This window comes from Prionailurus bengalensis, chromosome A1 (assembly GCF_016509475.1).
Source record: "Prionailurus bengalensis isolate Pbe53 chromosome A1, Fcat_Pben_1.1_paternal_pri, whole genome shotgun sequence".
In the NCBI taxonomy this organism is placed as follows: domain Eukaryota; kingdom Metazoa; phylum Chordata; class Mammalia; order Carnivora; family Felidae; genus Prionailurus; species Prionailurus bengalensis.
Window position 1 is genome coordinate 49,964,622 of NC_057343.1, and position 20,233 is coordinate 49,984,854.

The 20,233-nt window shown below is 38.7% G+C and overlaps 1 protein-coding gene across 5 annotated transcripts in view; it reads right to left on the bottom strand.

Moving 5' to 3' along the window:
* TBC1D4 (TBC1 domain family member 4) overlaps positions 1–20,233 on the bottom strand; it is a 189,809-nt gene that overhangs the window by 37,976 nt on the left and 131,600 nt on the right. For all 5 annotated transcript variants that reach the window (XM_043580496.1, XM_043580515.1, XM_043580523.1 and 2 more), the window contains exons 5-10: positions 18,549–18,681; positions 13,037–13,128; positions 12,639–12,749; positions 8,800–8,919; positions 1,922–1,996; positions 377–603 (exon numbers count right to left, since the gene is read on the bottom strand). In XM_043580496.1, coding sequence (XP_043436431.1) covers positions 377–603; positions 1,922–1,996; positions 8,800–8,919; positions 12,639–12,749; positions 13,037–13,128; positions 18,549–18,681 — 758 coding nt within the window. The remainder of the gene's footprint in view (positions 1–376; positions 604–1,921; positions 1,997–8,799; positions 8,920–12,638; positions 12,750–13,036; positions 13,129–18,548; positions 18,682–20,233) is intronic.

The following is a 20,233-nucleotide window of genomic DNA, read 5'->3' on the forward strand; positions in this document are numbered from 1 at the left end:
TATTTTCAAATTTGCTGATTATGTTTCAGTAGAGTGGTCCTCAAGAAAATACTGAGTAAAATGTGTTGTCACCATGTTTTTCAGACAAAATAAGTGTGTAATATCTTGTATTCTCCATTTTTCTGGGAAAACAAAAAACAAAAAACAAAAAAACTGTTTCTGTCCAAAATGCTTTAACTCTTCTCTTGGAGTGTACCTTAAATCCTGCCTTGTTTCTTTTAGTAACTGAAGTTTTTTACAATTCAATTTATTTTTCTGGTCTTTCTAAAAGCGAACTGTTGGCAGCATGAAGTCACAACAAATCTTAACTGCACAGTGACCGTAACAGGTGACAGGAGAATTTCATTTCACTTTCCAGAAAGAGTGTTGGACTCACCTGCACTGTTCGCTGGAGCTCTGCCTCAGAAGAGGGGAGCGAACACCGTGAGCTCTCCCATCCTGTAAATTCAGCTTTCTCTTTGTGCTTGAAGGTGGGTGGCTGAACGTGTGTGCCCGTCTTCGAAACTGTGGGGAGTCAGAATCCTCTTCAGGGAATGTCTGCCAAGCTGAGGACAGTGGGGAGGCTGGTGGTGTCCCTGGTGGAGAGTCTCCCGGTGAATAGTCCTGCAAAGCAAGCAGAAGTGAGGTCTTTCTTTCCTACATGGATCATGGCAGACCTGCTTCAACACACAGCTCAAAAGTGACAGGGAGCCTCTTCTTCCTCCTGAGTCATGACAAAACTTTTTTTTTTTTCACTCAATCCATGCTGAAGGCTAATCAGTATCACCACAACCCATTTCTTCAGATAAGCAGCTGTAACACAGCATCCGTCAAGATAGGCAGAAAGAGAAAGGAATGATAAGAAAAAGTATTCTTTCTCCTAACACTTTGTGGTAAAATGCTATAGCTGCTGTACTTTTCTCATTGTTGCCAGAAAGATGAAAAGGGATCATGACCAAAAAAGGGCGGAGTCTGGATTTACATATCTACTGATTTCCGTGACATATCGCCTGCATGCTTCCTGTACTGTCAAAACAATATCGTGATGCCTGAGTATCCAAGTTTCATAGCAAAGCCTTCAGGAAAATAAAATAAAGCCTGTTCAGTATCTTCATTCACTGTGGATATTTCTATCCAATGACAAGTTCCCTGAGGTAAAATTTTTTTAAAAAACACGAAAAACAGGAAATGAATGAAAAGTGAGCTATGCCGGAATGCCTCTCCTATTGCATGGGTGGACATCATAAATCTTTCAATTTAGACAGGTATGCTGTTTATACTTTCCAAAACAGGCACCACTGTAGAAATGTTTAGCTTGATAAACATGGGTTAGGGTTAAGACGCTCATAGTGAAACCAAATCCCCACTTCTATCAACACAGAGTTCAGTAAAAATATTTTAATATTTTCCATTTAAAATAGGTTGCATATACCTTGGGTGACATATTGCCTGATACCTACTGAGAACTATCTAGGAGATAACAAGGAACCTAATGTTACAGTTAAAAAAAAAATGGGGGGAGCAGTAACATGACAGAACAAAAGATAAAAAGATCACCATACAAGTGCAATAATTAGATGACTTATTTTTCTGTGCCTTTGGATCAAAAATTGCTCAAATACTGTGTTCCCAAGCGTACCATCTCCAAAACAGCAAAGAGCCTGACAGAGCACCATCAGCCTGGAATAGGTGTTCTGCACTAACATGAGAAAGCTGCAGTGGAAGAGAGCAACGTAAGAATATCCATAACCTTCTTACTTTAAATAACAGTATTTTTTCATTTATTTTAACATTAATCTAATATTTTAAATTTAATTGTAACAATAACATTTGTTAAAGTCACAAACGACTCATCACAAAACAACTAAGCGATACTGCCATATCAGCGCTGGTTTTTGCCAAGTTGCAATCAGCAGTAAAAACAGGAGCTCAGACGAGATACCTTCTCTGAAGCAAGACTGTTGGACCGTTCAAAGCTATCCATACTTCCAAGCCGGCCTCTCATTCTGTTAGCTCCCTGAGTGAAGAGAATAAAATTCAGTTGTTCATGAAGTTTGAATTTTTACTTTAAAAACCATAAAAGGCGGTTGCTTCTTTATACTAGCATTAAACTGATCCTTTTGTGTTTCGCTCAGATTCATTGGCAGTATTAACAGCCTTGCCTGCACAGTAAACAGAACTTATACACAACCTATTTGCACTGCTTCTAAATCAGTCATTGGATAACTAGATACTCTGATCAAGGTTTTTAAAGTTACTCTGGTTACAAGGTTAAACATTCTTCATCCATAAGATCAGGAAAACCCCATAAGATCAGAGAGACAGCCCCATTCACTTTATGTCTCATACAGATAAACATAACCGTGGAAGTCAGAACACAACAAACCTCAACAGTTATAAAGAAAAAGGTAAAAAAAAAAAAAAAAAAAAAAAAAAAGGGGGGGGTGGTGTTGCGCCTAGGTGGCTCAATCAGTTAAACATCTGACTTCTACTCAGGTCATGATCCCATGGTTTGTGAGTTCAAGCCTCACATCAGGCTCTCTGCTGTCAGCATGGAGCCTGCTTCACATCCTCTGTCTCCCTCTCTTTCTGCCCCTCCCCCCTCCCTAGCTCTCTCTTTCAAAAATAAACATTAAAAAAAAAGTTTCAAAACATCCAACCTCCACAACACCTAGATTACAAACAACATAGTTCACATTATAGGATTATCATAAACAAGTTTTTAAAAACTCCATTGGAGGGCTGCCTGGTGGCTCAGTTGGCTAACTGTCCAACTCTTGATTTCAGCTCGGGTCATGATCTCACGGTTCATGGGTTCAAACCCCGCATCGGACTCTCCACTCACTGTGTGGGGCCTGCTTGGGATTCTCTCTCCCTCTTTCTCTTAAAAAAATGAGCTAAGGAATGCAAATTACAAACAACTGCATCGTAAAATGTATAGATTCAGCTTCATTCATTCTTCCATATGAAAACTATGTCACTAAAACATTTCTCTCTAGAAATGCTAGACTATCCGTCAGTCTGCTTCAAGACAGGTGAACTGGTTTTTGTGGGGTTTCTTTGTTTTTTGTTTTTGTTTTGTTTTTTTGTAGTTGTTTGGTATGGATTTCATAGATGATCTAAGAAAGAGGAACTGAAGAGATCATCTCATCTATTACATATTCTACTGTGATTACAACTACTATCTTGTACAATATGTTTTTCATGTAGTCAACAAGTGCCTCAGCAGTTACTAGTTTATTATGAAAGTCAACAACAGAGCTCAGTATGGCCAAACATCACATAATCCATCAACTGCCGTTTTTTTTTCTTTCTCTTTGAGCTACCCATTATAGAAACCTCTGCCTTTTTACCTTACTCTGGACAGGTTGCAATTTAGACTTGCCAGTATTTTCCTTTACTATCAACCTAGACATTTCTTTTAATACTACCCTATGTTGAAATGTGTCTGTGATCTTATGTCTTCCTCTTTTTTACTTCCTCATTTTGGTGGAGTGCATACTCCAGGTGCCTTCTGAGAAAGGGAGACTGGGGTATTTTCTCGTTCTGTAACTCCTACCACTCGGCGTTTGGATCTTCAGACTGATCCTTTTTTCACCTTGTCCTCCTATTCTCCATTTCCAAGAAACAGAGTTTCTTGGAAAAGTTTTCCAACTGTAGCTTCCCAGACTTCTGTTGAATTTTTCTTTGGATGTCTACTACCAGAAAGTTTTAACAGTTCTTTCTTGTTCACCCAACTGGCTGCTGATTCAATTGTTCACTCAGGTGACTCTTGTTCTCTCTCAACTGACTCGTTTATATGTATGGTATCCTACACCTGGTTTCATAGAAACAATACTTATCTACGTATATCAGTTATAGTTTTCTATTTCTGTTGGCACCTAAATAACAATCATATCAAAAGTAAAATTGATGGCCACATAAAATATCAGTGAGTACCTATCACCTTCTATATACTATGTTGAGCATTTTATAGTGCATTATCTCATTTAATCCTCACAGAGTCTCCAAGGTGGCTATAGTTACTTAGCTCAACTTTACAGTTAAGGAGACTGAAGTTCTGATTACGTTGCCAAAGTTTACACTGCTAGTTCAAGGACTGGGCAGCAATTTGAACCCAAGAATTTCAACTTAGCAGTGGAACTCGAGCTCATATTCACTGTTATCTCCTGTAAACAGAACTTGGTGAAAAGTGGAATTGCTAATAAAACTAAGCAGCCTACACTGGTAATTTTTCAAATGTCCTGCAAAGAACCTGATCAAGGTTCTTTCAGTTCTTCAGTTCTATGCCTAACAACAGACACTTCCAGTAATAAACTATATTTGTGGCGGATCAATGGTTTGGTTCATGTGCATGGCCAAGAGGAAACTATTGTGAGGACCAGGTTGTTTTTCCCATTATTTTTTAGCTGCTACTTCCAGGTCAACCTCCCTGCTTATCTTAAACAGGTTATTTGGTCACAATAAGGAGACTGGTCAGACAGGTATCAAGTCATTTCCATTATTAGAAAAGCACTTAAATCACACATTTTAGTCATAGCAGTGTTTTATCTATGTGTTTTGTGTGTGTGTGTGTGTGCGGACACAAAGAAAAACAAATTTACTTTAAAATTATACTCTAGGGGCACGTGGGTGGCTCTGCTGGTTAAGTATCAAGCTCGTGATTCCGGCTCAGGTCATGATCTCACGGTTCATGAGTTTGAGCCCTGTGTCAGGCTCTGTGCTGACAGTGCAGATCTTACCTGGGATTCTCTGTCTCTCTCTCCCCCTCTCTGCCCCTCCTCTGTTTGTACGCACACACTTGCCCCCTATTACTCTCTTTCTCTCTATCTCAAAAATAAATAATTTTTAAATAAATAAATAAATAAATAAATAAAATTATGCTCTATCGTGGTCATTAATTCACACATTTCAACAAGGAAGGACAATGGATAGTACTCTGAGGGAAGCATAAAATGAGAACTCTTTTCCAATGATGCATACTTTATATTGATAAATGTTCCTCTTTTGGAAATATTTATCTATACATAAACACATTAGTGAATATTTCCCTTCTATAAAACTTCAACTAATGAAAAAGCAACAAATACCCAGAATACAGGACTCTGTCTTTTCACCTCTGAGCAGACAGCTTTTCCAGTTTAACTGTCTAATGATTTGGTAATACATGTGGCACGCCTCTTCCCCTGGACCCACTTTTTAATTGTTAATGAGCTGAGCTTCTGAGCATTTTAAAAACATATCCTATTTCATAAACGGCTATAGTTAGTTAAATCAACTGTCTTCACATTTAAAAATGGCAGCAATTATGAGCCAAAATCTGTGGCTGGAGTGCCAATTTTCTACCATATAACTCAGAATGAAAATGATACACTGATCAGTTTTAGAGGTACACAAAACCCCTCTTCTGAGTAACCTTTAACACACCATGGATAGCTGCCAACCTTCCCCTTAAGTCCATTCTGCTGCACATGGTGCAAGCAAGATCTTGTTGGGTCACATAATTTATGGCACTTGGCAGCACTGTGGGGCACAAAAGCTACACCATCCGCCTCGACCAAAATAGATGGGCTGTGTGTGCCCTTGCCGACAGAGTTGTTGCAGCCACTCAAGGCTATGTACGTGGCACTTCAAAGTCAGCCGTGCAAGTGCTGTGCAGAACGCCAAAGTACTAAATGGGGATGAGGAGAGTAATATTCTAAGCACCCTCGGGTCATTCCGAAAATGACAAGGGTTTCAGAGCTTCCCACTGTCTGGACCATCTCCTATCCACACTGCGATACTTTCCTAACATAGTGACATTTCATCCTCGTACTGATGTGAGATAGGCACAGTATCAGGATGCCCATTTCACAAATGGGGAAACTAGTTTAGAAGAAAACAATTTGTCTGGGATCATACATATAAAACCTACTAGGGCCAGGTCTTGAATTCAGGTCCCCAGACCACCTACTTAAATGGCCTTTCTACTAAAATTCTCACTAAATACAATGGGAGATAGGAGAAGGAGGGCGGGGAAGAGGGGAGGAGGGCAGCAGGGAGTGAGAAAAGGAAGGAGAGAGAAAGAAGGAACACAAGTAACTTATAAATACCGGGGAAGAAAAGATAGGACAATTTTATGAAATGGTGCCTTAACACACTTCTGATTAATCTTGTAGAATACTCTTTTCCTACATTGTGTCTTCTGCTGGTAATAGGGTTGGTAGCTGATCACTTTAATTAAGAGAAATATCTATAAAGTATTTCGAGTTCAGGCAAAGAAGAAAGAACAAGAACACCCTACATCAGAAGGTACTATGTCCTAATGCTCCCCTGCACTTCACTTTCCTGACCCTAATACTTGTGACGACAACAGGCTAGTGATTTTTGTAGACCGTCCCTCAATTTGGGTTTGTTGATTCTACCTCATGATTAGATTCAGGTACTGCTCCTTTGGCAGGAATACCACAGAAGTTCTGTACTCTCTGTATCAAGTCGCACAAGATTTCAATTTGTCTCATTGCTGATGACGTTCCCTTGGGTCACTTGACTGAGGTGGTGTCTGCCAGTCTTCTCCACTGTGAAGTTACTACTTTCCTCTTTGTTATTAACAAGTATTAATTAAATCCAGTAAATATCCTGATCATGATCAACTTCCAAGGTACTCATTTATGTTTCCTATCAGAGTGGTCACTTGACTGAGGTGGTGTCTGCCACTCTTCTCCACTGTGAAGTTACTACTTTCCTCTTTGTTATTAACAAGTATTAATTAAATCCAGTAAATATCCTGATCATGATCAACTTCCAAGGTACTCATTTATGTTTCCTATCAGAGTGGTCACTTGACTGAGGTGGTGTCTGCCACTCTTCTCCACTGTGAAGTTACTACTTTCCTCTTTGTTATTAACAAGTATTAATTAAATCCAGTAAATATCCTGATCATGATCAACTTCCAAGGTACTCATTTATGTTTCCTATCAGAGTGGTCACTTGACTGAGGTGGTGTCTGCCACTCTTCTCCACTGTGAAGTTACTACTTTCCTCTTTGTTATTAACAAGTATTAATTAAATCCAGTAAATATCCTGATCATGATCAACTTCCAAGGTATTCATTTATGTTTCCTATCAGAGTGGGCTCGTCGTTTCCTACTTCATGCAACAGGTTACAATCCTTGGCTATCATTTATTTTGACGTTTATATTGCCTCAGATGTCAAGTGTGGGAGCCCTTCAAGGCCTTTTTAAAACTTTTTAAAAAATGTGTTTATTTATTTTTGAGAGAGAGCTAACAGGGGAGGGGCAGAGAAGGGGAGAGAGAGAATCCCAAGCAGGATCCACACTGTCGGCGCAGAGCATGATGTGGGGCTCAAACCCACATACCATGAGATCATAAACTGAGCTGAAATCAGGTCGACTGAGCCATTCAGATGCCCCTCAAGGTTTTTATGACATACCACCATCTTTCTTTGAGCATTCCCTTATTATCTAAAATACCAACATGCTCTGTTTATCGTCTACTTCCTTTTGAAGTCCTGGAATCAGCCATTTCTCCCAGGATCCCAGTTCCCTCTTGTAGAATGATATGCAGAAACCAAACCTTGGGTGCTTGGTGTCACCCAAGCAGGCTTAATTTATTCTCTGTTATTTGCAGAAAAGCTGTTCCCAGCTCCTATCAGTGGACAGAGCCAGGGACCACATACAGATTTACACACACACACACACACACACACACACACACATACACGTGTTAATACATATACATGCATTACATATTATACATAAAACTCTAGTATTCAAAAATATATAGATAGATAACCAGGATTCCATACTGTTACCTCTGAGTTGTATCCAACAACATGGGATTTATTCTAATTTCTTCCCTTTTCATATTTGTAATTTCCTTTTACTAAATCCTTAATACGTTTACATATTTGACCAGTCCCCTGTGTGTTAAAATCTCCACAACTGACACCTCACAGACACTCTCCTCATCCTACTCAGGTTCCAACACCCCATATCAGGGCTGCCACGCCCACCCACAGAGGCCATCCCCACCCTGCTCAGACTCTAACTCCTCATAGCAGCACCTTGAATGCCTTCTCCCCTCCACTCACTCTCACTCTGACATCCTGCACTGGGCCATCCCTATGCAGGACTGGCCTCCTCATCGGCTAAGGCTCAGACTTCCTGAACCAGGTTACCCTCTTAAGTTGACACACTCCTCACCACACTCTGGTTTTCACAGGTTGCATTGGGCCATCCCACACACAGCACCCCACAGGCTCTATCTCTCTGCTCTGAGCCACTGTAACTCTCCCACCCTCCAGCCCTAACACCTCTACCTTGCCTGATCTCATCTGACAGTTTTGGACTGAACCATTCAGGAAGAGAATAATGGAAGGGAAGAGAAATCACTTTGATTTTAAAATAAAATATACAAATTTATTAAATGGAATATGTAGATTTCTATTAATTTACACTGTTTTCAGCATTTCCTGTCAGCTCCTAATAATAGCAAAATGAAGTATTTTGAGTTCCCATATATATAGATATAGATATAGATTTCCCCATATATATATATGTGTGTATATATATATATATATATATGCATATATATATATATATATATATTTCTACTACTAAATCTCTTGCTCAAACTTAGATATTAGAAGCACCAGAATAAATAATGAGATTACTTTAAATAATTTAACTATGTTAAAGCGATCTTTGTGGTTTATTTTTTTGAAAGGAAATATTCTGTGGTGAGACAGTTGAGAATGAAGTAAAGCAGTTAGTAAACACAGACATCAATATCTAATTAAGAGTCTCTGTTTAATCTTACCCTTGAGAAGATATTTTCCAGGGAGCTAGTTAAAGATCTCTTAGCTTTATTTTTCAGAATGTCAAGTTTGAACCTTCCACTGCTTGTTGCATTTTCCGGGATGGTACTATTTGAAATTGTCTATAGAAAGAAAAACAGATAAATTTTAGTTTGGAAACATTCAGGGTTAAATGAGCCTTTAAATACAGGCTTGACTAAGCCATTAAAAACCATAAGAATTCTTCTGGAGTTCTATTAAGGAGTAATAATTTAGGTCCCACACTGTGAGCATACAGATTGTAAGGACAGGGGGTTACTTTTTAATATTGCAAGTAATAAAAAAACACAGATCTCTCTTTTACGCCTTTCCTTTCTGCTAATATATTCCTGCTGCATTTAACAAAAATTTAAACTTGACACGTCAATTTTTACTGCCATTTTGACTAACAACTATAACCATCCCTCTTCAAGCCACATATTTTATACCCAAATTATGAAGGAAAACATAGAAAAAAAGTTTCAAAGAACAAAGCATCTAGTGAAACTGAATTCTGCTGATGCCTCTGTTAAAATCCCATTTTCATTTGTGAGTGGGTCATTTCTTTCAGATCAACAAATACTCATAGATACTACAAACTGTATGAGAATCTACAATATGTCCACTATATTAGATTCTCTATTTTATCCTAGTGCACTAAAAAGCTACTATGGTTCCTAGTGGTAGAAAATTTCCAAGAAAGAAACTTTATTATTTGTTTGAGAAAGAAATATATTCACATTAAACAGCAACACAAAACAACATGTATCAAATCTGGAAGTGTGAAGACTGGTTGTGGGTCTCAGGAATCAAAAGATTGGTTGTGGGTCTCAGTGGTCAGGAATAAAAAGATAGGCAAGATTCAGACAGGCAGAAAAAAAAAGGGAATGAAGATGGTCCTGGCACTGGGGATGACAGCAAAATCCTAAAGACCAATGCCCATGGGGCAGTGAGACAGTGCAGGTGTTTGGTTAAAACAAAAGAAAGTAGTGGAAGGTTAACTTGGAAAAGTGAGGCTGGATATGAAACCTTGAATGGGAGGAATCACGGATCAGATTTTATAAGCAGAGGGGCATCACAAAGTAATGTCTGGGGGAAAGATTTATTGGAAAGCAATATTCAAAAATCATGGGAAGGACAGGGAAATCAGAGAATGAAAGACCAGACAGGAAAATTCAGCACAGTCATTAGAATTGGCTCCATGGGGTTAAGAAGTTACTGATTAAAAAATATATATATATGATCCCCCTCAAGAAAGGAAGGAAAGCCATGGATACGGATGTGAGCTGGACTGGGCTGGGGTGTATATAAAGGATTAGGAGGGCATTCTTGTCAGGCTTTCAGGCAAAGAACATGACTAAAATAGAGAAATTGTAATGGTGCTTAGCACGATGCTTGACGCCATAGATGCTCAGTAAATACCAGGTAAATAAATGGAAAGAAGAAAGGAAGGGTGGGGGGAAGAGAGAAAGTGAGGGAGAACTTACTAAAATCCCAAGACTTTATGTTTCTTGACCTTCCTATATCACTGGACATGGCTGATCTTCTAACTTGAACTTTTCTCCTACCTTGGTCACCCACCATGGCAAATCTCATTCATTCTCTTTCTGTCTTTTTCACTGGCACCATTTTAATTCCCTCATTGCCTGACATGCAGGTGTCCCTCGGTACCTCCCCCTTCGATTTCAAGTCTATGCCAGAGCCCAATGTCTTCCATATTTACACCATGAACTCAAATTCCTCTGTGGGCACCAAATCCATTTTTCTAATTAAATCTCAAACACATTTCTAAAATTGAACTCTTATTTCTTATTTCCATCCCTTTCCCCACTCTTGTTTTCTTTCTACATGTCCTAGACTAGTTTCATACAGTTCCCCCAAATCTGCAACTGTGTGGCCTCTACTAGCAATCCCCTTTCCCTTCCTTGACACATGTTCCCAGTCACCAAGTCCCAATGATCACGCCTCCTAAATGGTTCTTGCCTCATTCCCTTTCCCATATCTCCAGTAGTGCTCTAGCTCAGCTTCTCTCCAAGACAAAATAAATTATTTTTTTTAAGTTCACTTATTTATTTTGAGAAAGAGGGGGAGAGAGAGAGAGAGAGAGAGAGAGAGAGAGAGAGAGAGAGACACCATGCGCAAAAGTGGGGGAGGGGCAGAGAGAAGGAGAGACAGACTCCCAAGCAGGCTCCGCATCATCCACGAAGAGCCTGATGCAGGGCTCGAACTCACAAACTATGAGCTCATGACCCAAGCTGAGATCAAGAGTTGGACACTTAATCGACTGTGCCACGCAGGCACCCCCAAAATAAATTCTTAAAGACAGAATCACTCAATCTATTTTTGTATAGGTGTTGTCCCTCTCTGGTACATGCTTATATCATTGTCCCAATCCTGCCGCATATCTCCATATTTTACTTTATTTGATTACATGTCAGTTTCTCCTCCTCAACAGTTAGATGGCAGAAAAGAGCTGTCATTATTCAACCCCATTGCCTAGTACCTAGTACACAACTTGATAACAGTTTGTGCAATAACTAAATGAGTTACTTCTCGCATATTCTATTATAAAATTCTCCGGATTTGAGAATGTGACTTCAGTCCTAACACTGTCAACCTCCTCACCCATCAACCTGTCCCACAAGTCAACCATCACTATAACAGCAGAATTATCTCTTTAAATTACAAACCTGATCTCACACTCTTACTTGAAACCTTTCAATGACAAAGTCAGGCTGAGCACTTAAGGCTCTTCATCATCTCACTGCTGCCTATCCTTCTAGCCATTATTTCCCCATCAATCCCCAGGTACATCCTAAAAATCCATTAAGTATGTTGAAGGCCTGCATGAAGTATGTCGTGCTCACAGCTACCGCAAAACTTTGTGCTCAATGTCCCTTCCTTTAAAAACACTCCCTCGAATTTTTCAATGAACAAACCATCTCCCCTAAAACTTCAGTCTCCCCCAAATTTCTTCTTCTTGAATTATTTAATTCTTCCCTCTTTCCTTACTCTCCATTCTGGCTCTAAAGCAAAAACATAGCTATTTTTGAGCTCACTGCACTTCTTCTAAAAAGCCACTTTGTTACCTCTATTCTATGTGTCCATTTATCTGTCTGCATTCCCCTTTCCAATATTTGAGCTGTTTCCAAGGAAGATTCATTCATCTCTTTTTTGTTCACCATTATCACACAGCTTAGCTCATAGAAGGTTCTCTCGAAGAGACTATTCAATGCATACAATTCAGGAATCACTAATAAAGTGATATGTGATTTGTTCTGAATAGAGTGAAATACAGACTAATCTGAATTAGTGTTACTAAGTAAATATGTCATCGTCTCCCTACATGCGTTGTTGGTGTCTTGCTTTATTTACATGCAACTGGAAACACATTCTCCACCACATGCACAAAAATACCATATCTTCCTTTGCAGCTAAAAGGGATGTTTCCAAAATACTACTGCTTCTTTGGGTATTTGCTATTTACCCTTCAAGCCTGTGTAAACTTTTAACGAAATAAAATGTTCATATGAATTTGAAATAAAATGGGTTAATATAACTAAAACTGCATGTTCATTCTAAATCATGAACACTTACTATTACTGTTTTTATAACAATAATCCTTTTTTTCACATTGCAAAACTCATCATTATTTTATCTCAATGTTAAAACCTCCCATAAATAGCTGAAAAATGAATCTGATAGGACTTTAGCCCTAATGATGAGAACACAAAGAAAAGAAACTCCTTTCACATCTTCTGTGATATTTTGAGTAAATACATAAACAAAACAAAAGTAGGTCCAGGAAAAGAAAACATCTCACCGATGGGCCTTCTCCAATGTGAATGTGTGTCCTCTGCTTGGCCTCACACAGCTGCCTCAAATGTAAAATCACAAGTTCATTCTCTTCCTGGTCGCTGACTGGCTTCATTTTCTGTCCAACAGACAAACCAAGAGCACATGATGGCAACACAGCTTCTCTCATCTTATTGTATTCCCTCTTGGTTTTATGTGTCTGGCAGACAGACATAAATAACGCTAAGTGTTTCACTGCCCTTAGAAGCAAAAGTAACAGGGGCATTCTCAATACTATCATATACAGTTCAAGAGAATATATATCTTTAACTTCAGAGAGAGAAGTGAAAAAAAAAAACACTTATAAAAACAGGATCCAATTCTCATTTCTTAAATCTTATTTGTGAGAACTATAAATTATGTTACCTGGACGCGCTCAAAGATGTCTGCCTGCTCATTATCTGTCAGTGAAGAGAGATGCCTCTGTATTACCAGCTTGGCTCGTGGAGGGTAGAGACCTATGGAAAATGATGGAGATAAGTATTAAACACAGTAGCTGATGTATATATACATCAAAATGTATATATAATGCATTACAGACTGTCCCTTTAGCAGGCTCTGAAGCTAAATGTTCTCAAGGAGATGTGTTCCCACCCATAATAAACCTTGGAAACCTACCATGAAATGATTAAAGCTAGATGGAAACCTTACCTAAATCAACAAACCCCTGTCAGTATCCTGAAGGCAGAATTATTTTTTTAACTTTTTAAATGCTTATTTATTATTTTTGAGAGAGACAGACAGAACACAAGTGAGGGAGGGGCAGAGAGAGAGGGAGACACAGAATCTGAAGCTTCCAGCTGCCAGCACAGAGCCTGATGCGGGGCTGGAACGGACAAATCATGAGATCATGACCTGAGCCAAAGTCAGACGTTTAACCAGCTGAGCCACCCAGGCACCCTCTGGAGTCAGAATTATTAACAAGAAGTTTCTAAATGATACCAAATCAACAGCATAAGCAGGTACCGTTTAGTATACTAACAAACTTTGACACCACAGAAACTCGTGGGTGAACACTAGCCTTGGCCAAAATCTCTAAGCTTAAACATGACCAAAAAAAAAAAAAAAAATTGTTTTTGAGAGAGAGACAGAGAGCAGAGGGTCAGAAGGATAGGGAGAGAGAGAATCTTAAGAAGGCTCCATGCCCAGAGCAGAGCCTGGCACAGGGCTTGATCTCATGAAGGTGAAATCACGACCTGAGCCGAAATCAAGAGCAGGACGCTTAACCCACTGAGCCACCCAAGTAACCCAATGTAACATAATATTAATTTAATATTAACAATATTAAAAGGCAGAGCTCCAGCACAAACAGAATCTCTCCTCATCATGCAGGTCTTGTTTCACAGAACAAAATTTCAAGAATAGCAATAGTATTTAGTGACATTTTTAGTGTTATTATTTTACCAAGAAATTGTTTACCTCTGTATATCATGTTATTTTTATATCTACCATACTCTTACACATAATTTATATCAAGTCCTTGGACAAAACATTTTTCCATGAAAACATTTTTGGTTTTATAAATTTTTTTTTAAAGAGAAAAGAGTTATTTTCCTCTGAGTGAGATAACACTGTTTGTATTTGCTTTATATTTTATTACCCAAGTAGTATAAATTCCACATTTTTAAAATACTAGAACATTATAGATAGTGATAAATTTGCCTTTGATAGATACTAGAATCAGTGAGCAAAGGCATAAGAGATTTGTACAGATTCAAAGTATCTTCCCTAAAATATTTGTTGGCTCCAGGGTGAAGAATAGTACTTTTATGGTGGAAAATTGCTGAGAGCACCTTGAGCAGGTGATAAGGCCAGCATGACCAGTAATAAACTCCTCAACATCATGAGTCTCATGACAGGATGCACTGAGAAGGAGGCTGCACCATTTCTGCAGTGCTCTTGCTAGGGAGGAGTGCCCTCATTACAAAATTGAGAAGATATCAAACAGGCTGAACCAAGGGACAACCAGCAAAGTAATGGAGTGATGCTTTTGGGAATGTCAAGGTCACAGAAGACAAGGAGACTGAGGAGGAGGGTGAAGTCACCACTACATATAAGGTAGAATCCTGACTGGGATCCTGGAATGAAAAGGACATGAATGAAAACACTGGTGAAGGATCAAATTAAATGTTTAGTTTGTATAATAATATTGTCCCAATGTTAATTTCCTATGCTAAACATTGCACTGGGCTATAGAAGATGTTAACAATTGGAAAGGATAGGGGTGAACATTTGGAAACTCTCTGCAACTGTCCTATTAATCTAAAAGTACACCAAATTAAAAGTTCTTTAAAAAAGAAATATAGGAAAAATGAACTATTGAGACCTCATCAAAATAAAAAGCTTCTGCACAGCGAAAGAAACAATCAGCAAAACTAAAAGGCAACCAACCGATGGAATGGGAGAAAGATATTTGCAAGTGACATACCAGATAAAGAGCTAATATCCAAAATCTATAGAGAACTTATCAAACTCAAAACCCAAAAAAACAAATAATCCAGTGAAGAAATGGGCAAAAGACATGAATAGACACTTCCTCAAAGAAGACATCCAGATGGCCAACCAACACATGAAAAAATGCTCAGCATCACTCATCAGGGAAATACAAATCAAAACCACAATGAGATACCACCTTACACCTGTCAGTATGGCTAACATTAACAACTCAGGCAACAACAGATATTGGCGAGGATGCAAAGAGGATCTCTTTTGCACTGCTGGTGGGAATGCAAACTGGTGTAGCCATTCTGGAAAACAGTATGGACGTTCCTCAAAAAATTAAAAATAGAACTGCCCTACGATCCAGCAATTGCATTACTAGGTATTTATCCAAGGGATACAGGTATGCTGTTTCGAAGGGGTACATGCATCCCAATGTTTATAGCAGCACTGTCAACAATAGCCAATGTATGGCAAGAGCCCAAATGTCCATCGATGGATGAATGGATGAATGGATAAAGAAGATGTGGTCTGTATACATACATATATATATATATATATATATATATATATATATATACACAAACACAATGGAGTATTATTTGACAATCAAAAAGAATGAAATCTTGCCATTTGCAACTATGTGGATGGAACTAGAGGGTATTATGCTAAGCGAAATTCGTCAGAGAAAGACAAATATCATATGACTTCACTCATATGAGGACTTTAAGAGACAAAACAGATGAACATAAGGGAAGGGAAGCAAAAATAACATAAAAACAGGGAGGGGGACAAAATATAAGAGACTCTTAAACATGGAGAACAAACACAGGGTTACTGGAGGGGTTGTGGGAGGAGGGATGGGCTAAATGGGTAAGGGGCAGCAAGGAATCTACTCCTGAAATCATTGTTGCACTATATGCTAACTAACTTGGATATAAATTTTAAAAATAAATTAAAAAAAAGAAATATAGGATATTATGTATTTTTCCAGATAAAGCAAAGTGTATGTGTTATTCAGCAAATTATATTTTCACTCAATTATATAATTTTAAAATGTATTCAAGTTGATATACAGTTGAAATTCATTCCTATTAATTCATTGTATGAACATATTTCAGTTATGCTATTGATACACATTTGGGTTGTTTACAATTTCCCCTTATTTGAAAACAATACAACCTTGAAAATGTCACTTTCTGAACCCATGTAAGAGTTTCTCTTATCAAGACAAGGAACTGGTGGGCAATTTTAGGTTAATACATTTCTATCAACTGTCCCCCAAAATGGCTACACCAATTTATACGACATTCAGCATCACATAAATGTATCAATATCCCCACAATTTCACCAACAGTTAATCTGATGAGTATCTTACTGTTTTTTCCATTTTCATGTGTCTGACATCTAATAAGGTTGAGAATCTTCTCATTTTTATTATTGGACCTTTTAATTTCCTTTTTACAAAAATGTTTTTTAATATGAATTGTGTCATTGCCTACTGGTGGTTTTATCTTTCTCTTTCATACAGTAAGTGTTCTTATAAATTCTGATTACCAATCTGCTATCTCCTTACCTCTTGTTTATTATTCTTTTTTTTTTTTTTAATTTTTTTTTTCAACGTTTATTTATTTTTGGGACAGAGAGAGACAGAGCATGAACGGGCGAGGGGCAGAGAGAGAGGGAGACACAGAATCGGAAACAGGCTCCAGGCTCTGAGCCATCAGCCCAGAGCCCGACGCGGGGCTCGAACTCACGTACTGCGAGATCGTGACCTGGCTGAAGTCGGATGCTTAACCGACTGCGCCACCCAGGCGCCCCTATTCTTTTTTTTTTTTTTAATGTTTATTTATTTTGGGGAGAGACAGAGACAGAATGCGAGTGGATTAGGGGCAGAGAGAGAGGGAGACACAGAAACCAAAGCAGGTTCCAGGCTCCGAGCTGTCAGCATACAGCCCGACACGGGGCTTGAACTCACAAGCTGTGAGATTGTGACCTGAGCCGAAGTCGGACTTTCAACGGACTGAGCCACCCAGGAGCCCCCTCTTATTTATTATTTAGCTTTCAAATAAGTAGTTGATATGTAAAAATGTAAATCCTTATGAGGTCAAATCTATCAATGTTTTCTTTTAACAGTTAACTGCATTTTTGTATCTTAATACAGGCTTTCTTGTTTAAGGACACAAGAATATTCTTATTTTATTTTAATGATTTTAATATTTTGTTTACATTGAGGAGTTTGATCCATCTAGAATGTATTTTGAGTAGGATAAGTGGAAGGAATATTTCTCTCTTTGGATAGCAAAATGGTCCAACACTTCTTCCTGCGCAAGTCAGCCTTTCCTCCAGAAATTTATAATGTTCTCTTTACTATACACCAAAGAATACTCCATTTTTGTAACGGTACAAATGTGAAAATAACGTGCATTTGGTATACTATACATTTTAAAATCTGAATATTACACTTAAATAGTCCTTGATCACACAGCTGAATGGATATTCAATCAACACTGATGTTCATCATCAATTTTGCCATGTGCCTATAATCTCGCTGTCTACTGAGCAGAAATCACAATTTGCATTTACAATGACTAGACCATTCTGTGCCGGGCTCTGGAGCTTGCGTTCTCCCCATCTATCATAATACCTCTCATGCCAAACTGCATTCACTGACTCACATGCCTGTCTTCCACTCTAGATTGTAAGCTCCTGAAGGCACAGGCCGCATCTCAGTCATTTCTGTATCCCCGGTGCCTAGCACATTGCCTGGCACATAGCAGATGCTTAACAAGGGTTTACTGACTTGCATTTCTTCTCTTGTGAAGTTGTTTTCAACCATTTTTTTTTTTTGTTAGTAAGAGATACTGAGGAGAAAGGGGATGTGAGTCACAGAGTCACCTCTCCCTCATTTCCCCTCCCCCTTCCTGAGTACACTTTTTTTTTTAAACCTGCTTTATGATATCACATTATCCATGTCATCTTCAAATGTCCCTCAAAAACCATGCAAGGTTCATTCCAGTTCTATACTTTTAGGGAAAAGAACATATCATCAAGTGAGAGGGGAATAAAAAGAGACTTCTATAAACAGTCGACATTCTGGGATGCCTTTGCCTCTCTTCCCTCATTCAACAAATATTTGGGCAGTTCCCACTAAGTCCACAGCAGTCTTAAGAATTGTGAGAAATCCAACTCCCTTCCTCGAGTCTGCCTTCAGAAAAAAAATAAAAAATTAAAAAGAGAACGAAAGAGGGGGTGGGGGGAAATGCCAGGCGCCTAGGAGAGAGACTGCTCACACAAATCTGACTGGACATAAGAAAGGACTCTTTGGGCTCTGATTTCACTTAGAAACAAAGAACGAGTCAATGACAGGAGTGACTTTCTCACTTTCCCAAATGCCAGAGAAAATCTGCTTTTGCCCCGGGGCCAAGTTATACTGTACCTTCAACCCTCTCACAGAGCTTATGCAGAGAGTGCATGGGGCAGGCCTCGCACAGCTTGATCTGGGTCTTGGCACTCTGCAGGGCAGCTGCTGTGCTGAAAGCCTGCTTCAGAGTCAGCATTACCTCATCCACCTACAGGAAGAAACAGAACTCAGGTCTCTAAAAGTTTGCTTTCACGGTCACACATTGAAAGTCCAACGGCAACTTGAGACGTTGTGGATGCTTGACTAAATAATAAATGAGGGAATTTGATGACTACAGAGCTAGTAGAGAGAAAATATCAAGTGTAACCTTAGCCCTTCAATTATCCTATCATTGAAGCTGGATAAAGTGAGGCCATGTGAAGGTGTAGCACACTAATGACTTGAACGCTGTTTTTGAATTCCACTGAGGGCTCCACCGTCACTGACAGTCAATCAGATCTTTCTTTAATTAAGTAGTATAACAGACTCCTTGGGAAGTTTTGTCTGCAATCCATAGGGAGCAACAAAAGAGGTTAAATGTTCACTTCTGGTAATAGGTATCCTATTTACTTCATCCTTCTGGATCATTTTTAGTGTAAAAACAAATAAAACATGGGTTTAAGCAAAGTTCTGGGGGAAAATAAGTTCAATTTAAATCAGGTCAAGAGAAGTCTGTGAAGCTTGCTCTGTGTCTGCTAATTTATTATCATTTCACTTCTGATTTATGACACTAAGAAGTTCTGACATCATGTTAGCGAACAGCTGGGTCTCACCACCAGGTCAGCAGTTTCAAAACCTCGAGTCGGTTTCCCCCCAGCCTTTCCAATGACTCAGTCAAGTAGTGTAAATCTAGCATTCTAGCCTACTGGTTGCTTCTTTGGGGTCATCCTCGACCACTGCTACACTGACCTCAGGCTCCATCTCCCCTGTTGATGTAATCATCAATGTGAGTTGTGGTTTCCCCATATGCTGTACCCTGATCAAAGTCTAAAACCTCCATATGAAGCTGCGAGGTACCAAGGTCCTCACCAGAGGCAGCTTGGCTATTGAAAACCCAAGTCTCTTTTTCCCCTCCCCCTTCAGCCTGGTTTAAGAAGAAGCTATTATAGAAAGGATTTCATCTACTTCTGCATTCGAGTGTATGAAGAACCTGCAACGAAATAACTTTATTCCTCTAATATTACTAAAAAGAGAGATCCAAACACTGAGCAACCAGTCGTTATGAAGTTGACTATGTGACCAATATTTTAAAGGCTTGTGAATAATTTCACATTGTTCCATAAATAATGAATTATTCATAACGTCTGCTCTCTTACACCATAACTAAAAAATAAAAATTTCTCACTCTTGAAAACAAAAGCACCACATGTTTAATGCCTTTGCAGTTTTATTTCATTTGCCTTGTTGTGTATTCAAAAGCAATTTCAATGACTTGAGAACATGTTCGTTTTTATTTTCTTGTTTCTCATTTATTAGAGGCACCGAAAGGATGAATCCTCTGCTTAGCTTTCATGTGGAATTATTGTGTGTAATTATTAATACTGCTTTGTAAAGGGCCTCCAATGGAAATACTGAACTTTCACGTTTTCTTCTTTATTTCTAGATGAAACAAAAGCCCATTTCAATGGTATCTAATATGTGGCTACCAATTTCTTCCAGCCACAAATATTACTAAAAACTTTATCGGACTTCTAAAATTTTAAATGTTTTGCTTGTTTAGA